Raw genomic sequence first — 9,302 nt, 5'->3', positions numbered from 1 at the left:
CTGCCAGCTGAGCACTGGGGCAGCTCAGCAGTGGGCAGGTTTTAATAGTGACAGTCCACAAACATCATCTAAACTCATTTATGATGCATCCACAAACTTTGGTACAACCAAACCATGTCCTGGGGCAACTTGCTACGATCAGTCACCCTGATGGAGAAAGACTCACCCCAGGTATCTAAAATAAATCAATATCTTAGAAGAGAACCCATTTAGATGATTGTCCAAACAAAAGCCAGTTTAAAGAACTTCAAGGATTTCAAATTCATATTAATTCCCTGTGAATTTAAAAACATTCTAATAAGCTGCCCTGAGTATCATTATTAAAAAGCCTCATTTAAAAAGTATTTGTGTGTTAGAACAAGATTTTCTTGCTTGTGTGAGATGGATGTGCACAATAGCAGAGCAAGCAGAGAATAACTGCTCACCTTTAGTGCTTGAAGGACTTGGAGTGAGGCAAAGCTCTGCTGGAGAAGATAAATGTGCAAACCATTATTTCATGACTTGAAACTTTACCCAATTTACCCAACTCAAAAGGTTTCAGTAGTGCTGTAACTACCAGGAGCAAAAGGCTCACAGGATGATTTTCTCCTCTAAGGTAACCTCATGCAAGAGCATTTTCAGAGAGCACAGCTACATGGACAACCCAGCAGAGAGCTGATTAACACTGGCAGTCCAGCCCAAGGGAGCTGCAGGTCATTAGGACTGAATACCACGAGGTGCACTAATGAACACTCCACCTGAGGGGCAGGTATTGTCCTGGCCCAGCTAAACCTGAGAGCATTTTAAACCGTGGTGACTGCAGAACAGGCTGATTTAGTACCTGAGCTGTCAGACTCCTGACAGCCTTCCCTAAAAGGCTCACAGAAAGCAACCTTGCCATTAGCTGTGTGCATTCCTCCTCCTGGAGTTACTGGGCTTGTTGGAAGCAACAGCTCAAAAGCTGGAAAGTTAATACATTTCTCTCCCTACAAACAGTCTTTTCACAAACACTCTGAGGGAAGGAGGGCAAGGAAATGCAAGATTATTCCAACATATTAACATACAGTCTTAAAGAGGACATTGTTATTTGTTCAGAAAGCCTGAAACAATACACTTAGAGTGACTGAAGTCCACCAGCTGAACTGTGCTTCAAGAGCTCTGAAGATAGCAAAGATGGAGTAAGGTAACACATCTATGAACTCCAGAAACCAACAGAATATGCCTGATTTCTACTAATTTAGATTGATCCTCATTTTCTCTATTTTTAAACAGTATTGTAGCTATTCTAGTCAGGCTGAAAATGTAACATGTGTCTGCATGGCCCCATTCAGTGGATGGGTTGGAGAGAAAATGACCCCTTAAATGAGTCCTGTCACGTGGGTGTCCCTGCTCTTCTGCACAGGCAGGGCCTCCAGCTCAGCCCAGCTCCAGTGCAAGGCCTGTGGCACCAAGCTGGGAGGAACACAAGCCTCTGCCAAGTGGGAATGTACTGTTTTCTACTGTCCAAATCACTGCCCTTTCCAAATGCAATTAAAGGAGAAAGCTCCTGAACTACTCAGGTGCAGAAACATCAGCCAACTCCTCAAATTGCAGCATTTAAACACCCTGAAGAAACTTTGCAAAGGAACCTTTCCCTCTGGATCTTGACCACAGCAGCACTACTTGAATGCAGGTGTGTTCAGGTATGAGCTGAGTATCTTCCACAAGAATTAATAATTATACAACTTAGGTTAAAGAACTGCATGTTAAAGAACTTATTAACTCCTATAGCTTAAAAGACTTAATTTAAGCATTGCCATCTACCCAAACACCACTTAACAGAAGCATAAAACAAACCTCCATACACCCAGTATGGGTAACAGCAAAGATGGTTTTGAGCTGCTTTTCAATTCCAGGCACAAGCAAGGAGTGAATTAGTTAAGATAAAAAACACAAGCTCATTATTGTCATTTATTTTAAAAAGCTTATTCAAAATATTAAGTGATACAAGTCCAAATACGATAAAAATTACTGCAAGAAAAGAGTTTTGAGATATTTTGTCTGTGCTTTACTTCCTGTGGTTATGAAAAGAATGCATTGAACAGCAGGATTTAAACTTTTAGCACTTCATTTGTATCATGCCTTCAGACTCCTCATGCCAGCAGCTGTGAAGTTGATTTTTCCCCAAATGTTACATAACTACTTGAATACCAAGCCATTAATTAGGGGGTTCTGATTCACCCTTATTTACATATTTATCAGTTTGAAAACGAAATCACAAACAGAATGTACAGAAAACTCGAATTTTATATTTTACAACCCATAAAAACATAAATAATGGAAGTAAAAAAGGCAAAGTAAAAAAAAAAATCAAAAAAACTACTGTACCACTAAGTTGATTTACACTAATGCATAAATGTTTGTCAGAAATGAGAGTGCACTGCCCAGCCTGGCAGCCCCCACACCTTCACTCTCACCTGTCTGTTACCTGGGTCACAAAAACAACCAAATGAATTATTCTTACAGTTTCAGGCCTCTCCCATTTATAACATAAACATTTAACCATTTCCCAACTGTCTGCAAATTCACCAGAAAGCTTCGATGTACTGGAAGCCTCTCAACTATATTTCAATAAGATTATTCAAGGCTTATTTTCCACTCATTAATTACAAAGACAATGAAATAGTCATAAATACCATTAGAGAAAGAAATGGACAGTCAGGAAGCTGCACACCTTCACAAACACCTTGAACATTTTAAGGAAATATATGGTATAAAACTTGTGAATAAAACGGGTTATACATAATTATTTTAAAATTATTTACTGCATGGACACAGAGAGAAATTATTCAATTGCCCTTCTAACTATTTTGCCTAAAATAGGATCACATTATGCAACAAGAGAACAGAATAAGAAGAACACAAGATGAAAGATTTGCAGCATCAGGGTTTTAGCATAGAAAAAAGTAATTATCTTTTAAGTTTGCAATATAGTGGGATTTATGAGCCATGTAAGTGATTAGCAAAGAGATCATTAATTTGATTTAGTGATGCCAAAGTCATTAATTTATTAGACCTAAAATATTTTATGCTTATTTTTGTGTAATACGACTACTAAGACTGCTCCAGACAGAAGGGATGATGCTTAATGAATGGAAAGAGCACTAATTTATTAAATTCTGTGTCTTTATAGTTGATATAAAACCCGACCAAAGCAGCAAACAGATGTATCATGCCCTTGATCTTCCAGGAGATTTAATCTCCCAAACACCCAGGTCAGAGGGAGTCCGTCTCATTTCTGCCCAAGCAGCTTATTTGGAACACCTGGACACCATCAGAGGAGTGGGCAGGCAGAGGGGGAGTCCAGCCACTGAAAGCCCTCAGAACACGTAGTCGTTGGTGATCTTGAGGGAGGGCATGGCCTCGTTGACGTTCTGGTCCAGCCGATGGTACTCGACGGTGCGCGAGCACAGCCCGTCCCGCCAGCGCCGGCTCTGCACCAGCAGGAAGATCTGGGGAGACACACAAGGACTGCTGAGTTGAGGAACAAGGTGTTGGAACTGCAGGCAGGTTCTGAGGTACTCAATTGGTTCTGTGAGAAAGACCAGCAAGCCAGCAAAAACAAAGCAAGGCAAGAAGGTTTTGGGTCGAGCTGCCCATGGGAAAGGAACGTTGAAGAGATAAAATTCTCATGGCCAAGTGAACATCTGTCCAGAAAGTGTCATCCAACTAAAAGCTGTAATGAAGTTTATGGACACTGTGATTCAACCCATGGTACTTGGCTATGGGTGGGATTTAAGAATGTATATTGTGTAATTTGAAGTCAGAGTTGGCTTTTACCTTTACCTATTTTTCCTTTCTCCATGGAGTGATTTAATAAACTATTTTCTGTGTGACACCTGTGAACTGTGCCCTCATTCATTTTTTGGCCTCCACCACCTACTGGGTACTCTCACAAAGGTCTGCAGGGAAGGACAAGCACACAGCTCAATGTGCCAGGCACTAATGTTATCTATCATATAAAGACCACCTGAAAGTGAACAATTTAGAAGGATTATCACAGTCATAACAAGAACATTCCCACAGCTTTTGGGATTAAACCTTCCTTGATTTGCTATTTATAATCCTGTGCAGAAACAAAATTAGTTAATTGTTCCCCTTTGCTTGACTTGGCTCAGGTCTCCTTTACAGAACTCATGTTGTGCACTGCCAGTGTCCATTACTTAGCTAACTGATTACTGATGCTATCAATTAACTCATTTTCCAATCCAAAATGTTTGAGTTCATTTTCATAAAAATAACAGCAATGATATACATACTAGTACCACCACAAGACTAAGTGGTCAAAATTTAATTCTCCAGAAAGCTCATTTCTCTCATTAAAAAGTGCACAAGGCAAAGCAACTTCACTTTCAACACTCCAGCTGTTTCTCTCAGCCTCTCAGAGCACACCTACCTTCCTCTTATTGTGATAGGTGACATACACAACAGCCACTAAGAAGGCAACTACAACCAGGTGAAAGAAGAAATGGCTGTCTTCTTCCTCTTCTTCCAGCCCTGAGACAGAAACCCTTTTGATCTTCTCATTCAGGGCCTTGATCTCCTCATTGTAGTTACTGATGGAGTCAGAGTCGTCGTCCTCTGGCAGACCCAGGAGCTCTGGGTTGTACCTGGCATTTGGTGTCATTTCATAAGGGACATAATCATCTCCATCTGACTCCAGAGTTTCTTTTATCATGGGTGGGGAACTATTTAGTGTATCTTTCAAATCTGTTAGAAGATCCTCCTCCTCAATTTTAGTGTCTTCAGAAGCATCTATTGGAGATACTGGACTCTCAGGGAGCACAGATGGGAAAGTGTCCCCTTTTGCTGTGGGTGGCTTTGCTGCAGTCACTGAGCTGGCCTTGGCTGCTGTTGGGGATGCCTTTCTTGTTGAGGTCAGACTCTGCAAGCTGTCTGTCAAGTTTTGAGATCTACTTAGTGTTTCATTCTCACTTCTAGAAGAAATATTTTTCATAAGCATCTCCACTTTCACAGGATCTGAGGAAAGGACGAGAAACAGTCAATGTTAAGCACGGGGCAGTAACCTCTGTGGGACCTCAGCTGCAATGGGAAATCCACTGCCACAGAATTCCTTCATGGACAAGAACTCCTGGGAAGAACAGGGCACACTGCAAACTTTCTGGCATTCATGTGCAGAAATACCTGCTCCTGTGCTTTGGCAGCTTCCAAAGGCAAGTCTTGAGCAGGACAGGAATTAAGAGTTTGGAAGCACATACTTTCTAGATTGCTGTGCCAAAGTGTTCCTGAAACATTCAGCACGAATGTTTGCAGACACAGTAACTTCAAAGCCATGTCATCTTTCCCTCTGTGCATTTAGGATGCCTTGTACAATCACACAGGATTAGTATTTTCTCCATCATCAAACTCCTTGTCCCACAGAATGAGCTGAGATCTCCAGAGGAAAACATTCCCAGCAAAGCTTTTCCTGCAGTTAAAAGGCTTTGATCTTTCACCACTGTGTATTTTACCACCAAAAATGCAGAACATGCTGCCAAGTCCCTCCAGTCAGGACACAAGAGCACAGCACCTCTCCCCAGACACTCATTGTTATTGCAGTTGTAACCACTGACAAAGATTTCCAACCTCGTGGTGACTGCAATGAAACTGTTGAACCACAGGTTGAAAACAAAGCCAAGAAAGGACAAAGTGACTGCCCGTGCTCCTGGAGGAGCTTTGCTTGGCAGCAAATTATTCTAATTAAGAAATTATTGTAATTAAGAAACAAGGTGATGCTTAAACCCACACGCAGAGCCCACTGTGCCTCTTCTCCGTCCAAAGGAAGGTAAAAAAAGATGCAGAGGGAGTTTGTAAAGAGCCAAAGTTTTTCTAAACCTAAAAATCAGCAAACTGTTCATGCTTACAGCACATCCCTTCCAGGAGCACCTTAAAAATGCAGAACACATTTCAGCTCTCAGTACACAGAACCACACTTGCCCTGTATTCTGGCAGGCCAAACTGTTTTTCCATTTTAAAAAAGTAACAATACTTCCATTAAGGACTCCCAAGGCTCACTGGAAAGGCAGAGACTCCAGAAACGAGGCATTCAACCAACTGCTTGTGTCGGGTTACTCCCAACTAAAATATTATGGAGGGGACACTGAATCCCGTTATTCATAAAATATATTTACTGAGGGTCAGTTACAACAGAGTTCCTGTTCCCATGGCACACCCTTGGAGAGTGAATTACCCTCTAACCAGCTGTGAAACACTGAACCAGCTCACAGGAACACGGTGACTCTGCTGGAGTTCAGATCAACTAATTTTAAGGCCAAGTGCAGGTCCTGCCCTTTGGCCACCCCAACCCCCTGCAGTGCTCCAAGCTGGGCACAGAGTGGCTGGAGAGCAGCCAGGCAGAGGGACCTGGGGGGACTGAGGGACAGGAAGCTCAACAGGAGCCAACAGTGTGCCCAGGTGGCCAAGAAGGCCAATGGGATCCTGGCCTGGATCCAAACTAGCGTGGCCAGCAGGCCCAGGGCAGTGACCCTTCCCCTGGACTCTGCCTTGGGGAGGCCACACCTTGAGTGTTGTGTTCAGTTCTGGGCCCCTCAGTTGAGGAAAGAGATTGAGGGGCTGGAGCGGGGCCAGAGAAGAGCAACGAGGCTGGAGAAGGGACTGGATGTGGCTCTGAGTGTCCTCTGAAACACCTCCAGGGACAGAGAATCCACCATGTCTTGATCCAACCCTACTGTGATCACCAGCCCAGGGCACTCTGTGCCCTGGGCTGGTGATCACAGTGGAGTTGGATCAAGGGTTGATGATCTCAGAGGTCTCTTCCAACCCAACTGAGAAGAGAAGAGCAACGAGGCTGGAGAAGGGACTGGAGCACAAGTGCTGTGGGGAGAGGCTGAGGGAGCTGGGGGTGTTCAGCCTGGAGAAGAGGAGGCTCAGAGGTGACCTCAGCACTGTCTGGAACTGCCTGAAGGGAAGTTCTGGCCAGCTGGGGGTTGGTCTCTTCTCCCAGGCACTCAGCAATAGGACAAGGGGGCACGATGGGCTCAAGCTCTGCCAGGGGAAATTGAAGTTGGAGAGCAGAAAGAAATTCTTTGCAGAGAGAGTGCTCAGGCATTGGAATGGGCTGCCCAGAGAGGGGGTGGATTCCCCATCCCTGGAGGTTTTTCAACTGAGCTTGGCCGTGGCACTGAGTGCCATGATCTGGTAAAGGGACTGGAGTTGGACCAAGGGTTGGACTTGATGATCTCGGAGGTCTTTTCCAACCCAATCCATTCTATGATTCTAATTTACACTTAACACACTCCTTGTTGAAAAAACTACTGCTCTAAATTATCACACCAACATTAACTTGTTCAGATCTTGTACAGAAGTTCAGGGAATGCTGATCTCCCCTCAGGAGTCAAGCCAGCTAAATACAGGCATGGAGATAAATAGGAGGAAAGGCTGCTGCAGGATTTACATTAATTTTTTATTTAGAGCTAATTGGCATAGGTCAACCTTACTGCTGCCCTCACCAGAGAAAAAAGTATTAGAGAGCAATGGCTAAACTGTCTGAAACACAGGCAAGCACATTTTTCAAATTATTCCTAAAGTTTTAGAAGGATATTTGCTTAAATCAAGGGACTCCCGCCAGTTAATGCTGCAGCTTCACACTGACAAAGAACACTTTCCTATTACTCCTAAAATAAGATTTTTTTTTTATTTTAATTGCAGCAGGAAGTTTAGCAACTAAACCACAAGTGAATTATGGTATCTGCCCCAAACTCCTTGGCATTATGAAGGGTGGCTGCCCTGTCTGCAGTTACACAACACTGTCAGGTGATGTTCTGTGCAGTGCCGGGACTCCAGAGGTGCCTCAGCTTTAGAAACAGACATTCATGTGCAGTCACGGTGACAGAATTAGCCACACAGGACACACCCCACATCACAAAACGTTCGATGCTTAAAATGCCTTCCTGGAAAACTGCTTTTAGAAAGTAAGTTATTCCATGAATTTTGAAGCTGAAAATTCCCAGTTTCCTGCAGGTTTCTGTCCCAGATTCCTCCTGCCGACCCACCAGACCACAAAGAAGCTGCTGTGGGTGTCCTGACTGAGATACACGAAGGAACTGGTGGCTCCCACAGCTCCCTTCATTTCCTTCACTAATTCCTTCCTCTTCCCTGCCCAGCCAACGCTCCACCTCAGAAAAAGCGAACCCCACCGCCCTGGAAAGGGGAATTTCTTACCGGCCTCTGGTTACCGTGGGCGGAAGGGGAAGAAAGGAAACACACTTAACTCGGAGCCAACCTGCAGAACAACACCAGCTTCGTTTCTAGGCAAGGGGGAGGCCAACCCCAGGCACACAGATAGAACATTTAGAACAAAATATAAATTCTGACGAGCGAAATAACCGCCCGAACGGTTCCTCCCGCGGGGGCACTGCCCGTCCCGTCCCTTCCCTTCCCTTCGCACACCCGACGAGGGGCCGCGGTCGGTGAGGGTCCCCCAGCCGCGCCCCCCGCGTTTCCCCGACGCTCACCCAGCCCGCGGGAGTCCTGCCCCTGCCCGAGGGGGCCCTGCCCCTGCCCGAGGGCCGCCAGGGCCCAGCCGAGCAGCAGCGCCAGCCCCAGCCCGCGGCCCGCCCGCCGCTCGCCGCCCGCCGCCATCTTGGGCCTCGCGGACGTGGCGGTGGCACCGCCCACGGGGAGGGCCGCGCATGCGCGGGGGGGGGCGGAGTGAGGAGGGGATGGGACTGGGGAGCGTTGGGACTGGGGAGGGGATGGGACTGGGGAGCGCTGGGACTGGGGAGGGGATGGGAGTGGGGAGGGGATGGGACTGGGGAGGGGATGGGAGTGGGGAGGGGATGGGAGTGGGGAGGGGATGGGACTGGGGAGCGCTGGGACTGGGGAGGGGATGGGACTGGGGAGGGGATGGGACTGGGGAGGGGATGGGAGTGGGGAGCGCTGGGACTGGGGAGGGGATGGGACTGGGGAGAGATGGGAGTGGGGAGGGGATGGGACTGGGGAGGGGATGGGAGTGGGGAGGGGATGGGAGTGGGGAGCGCTGGGACTGGGGAGGGGATGGGACTGGGGAGGGGATGGGACTGGGGAGGGGATGGGAGTGGGGAGCGCTGGGACTGGGGAGGGGATGGGACTGGGGAGCGCTGGGACTGGGGAGGGGATGGGACTGGGGAGCGCTGGGACTGGGGAGGGGATGGGACTGGGGAGGGGATGGGACTGGGGAGGGGATGGGAGTGGGGAGCGCTGGGACTGGGGAGGGGATGGGACTGGGGAGCGCTGGGACTGGGGAGGGGATGGGAGTGGGGAGGGGATGGGACTGGGGAGGGGAT

At 46.9% G+C, this 9,302-nt stretch overlaps 1 protein-coding gene across 2 annotated transcripts; it reads right to left on the bottom strand.

Moving 5' to 3' along the window:
* Positions 1-1,916: 1,916 nt before the first annotated feature.
* C15H5orf15 (chromosome 15 C5orf15 homolog) lies at positions 1,917-8,640 on the bottom strand. 2 transcript variants are annotated; one of them, XM_071570419.1, is made up of 3 exons: positions 8,493-8,640; positions 4,415-4,998; positions 1,917-3,470 (listed from the first exon to the last, which is right to left on the bottom strand). In XM_071570419.1, the coding sequence occupies exons 1-3, from the start codon at positions 8,617-8,619 to the stop codon at positions 3,339-3,341; spliced, it is 843 nt and encodes a 280-aa protein (XP_071426520.1). In that variant the 5' UTR covers positions 8,620-8,640; the 3' UTR covers positions 1,917-3,338. The 2 variants fall into 2 exon arrangements, with proteins under 2 accessions (XP_071426520.1, XP_071426521.1); XM_071570420.1 differs by lacking the exon at positions 8,493-8,640 and adding an exon at positions 8,200-8,261.
* Between the last annotated feature and the right edge of the window lie 662 nt (positions 8,641-9,302).

This window comes from Pithys albifrons, chromosome 15 (genome assembly GCF_047495875.1).
Source record: "Pithys albifrons albifrons isolate INPA30051 chromosome 15, PitAlb_v1, whole genome shotgun sequence".
In the NCBI taxonomy this organism is placed as follows: domain Eukaryota; kingdom Metazoa; phylum Chordata; class Aves; order Passeriformes; family Thamnophilidae; genus Pithys; species Pithys albifrons.
Note: the sequence above shows the minus strand (reverse complement) of the source record. Positions and strands in the feature narration are given on the sequence as shown.

Coding starts and splice junctions, on each gene's coding strand:
- C15H5orf15 (XM_071570419.1), bottom strand. CDS start 8,619: ATGGCGGCGGGCGGCGAGCGGCGGGCGGGCCGCGGGCTGGGGCTGGCG. Junction 4,999..8,492: donor GCAGGACTCCCGCGGGCTGG/GTGAGCGTCGGG, acceptor TCCTTTCCTCAG/ATCCTGTGAAAGTGGAGATG. Junction 3,471..4,414: donor CCTATCACAATAAGAGGAAG/GTAGGTGTGCTC, acceptor GTGTCTCCCCAG/ATCTTCCTGCTGGTGCAGAG.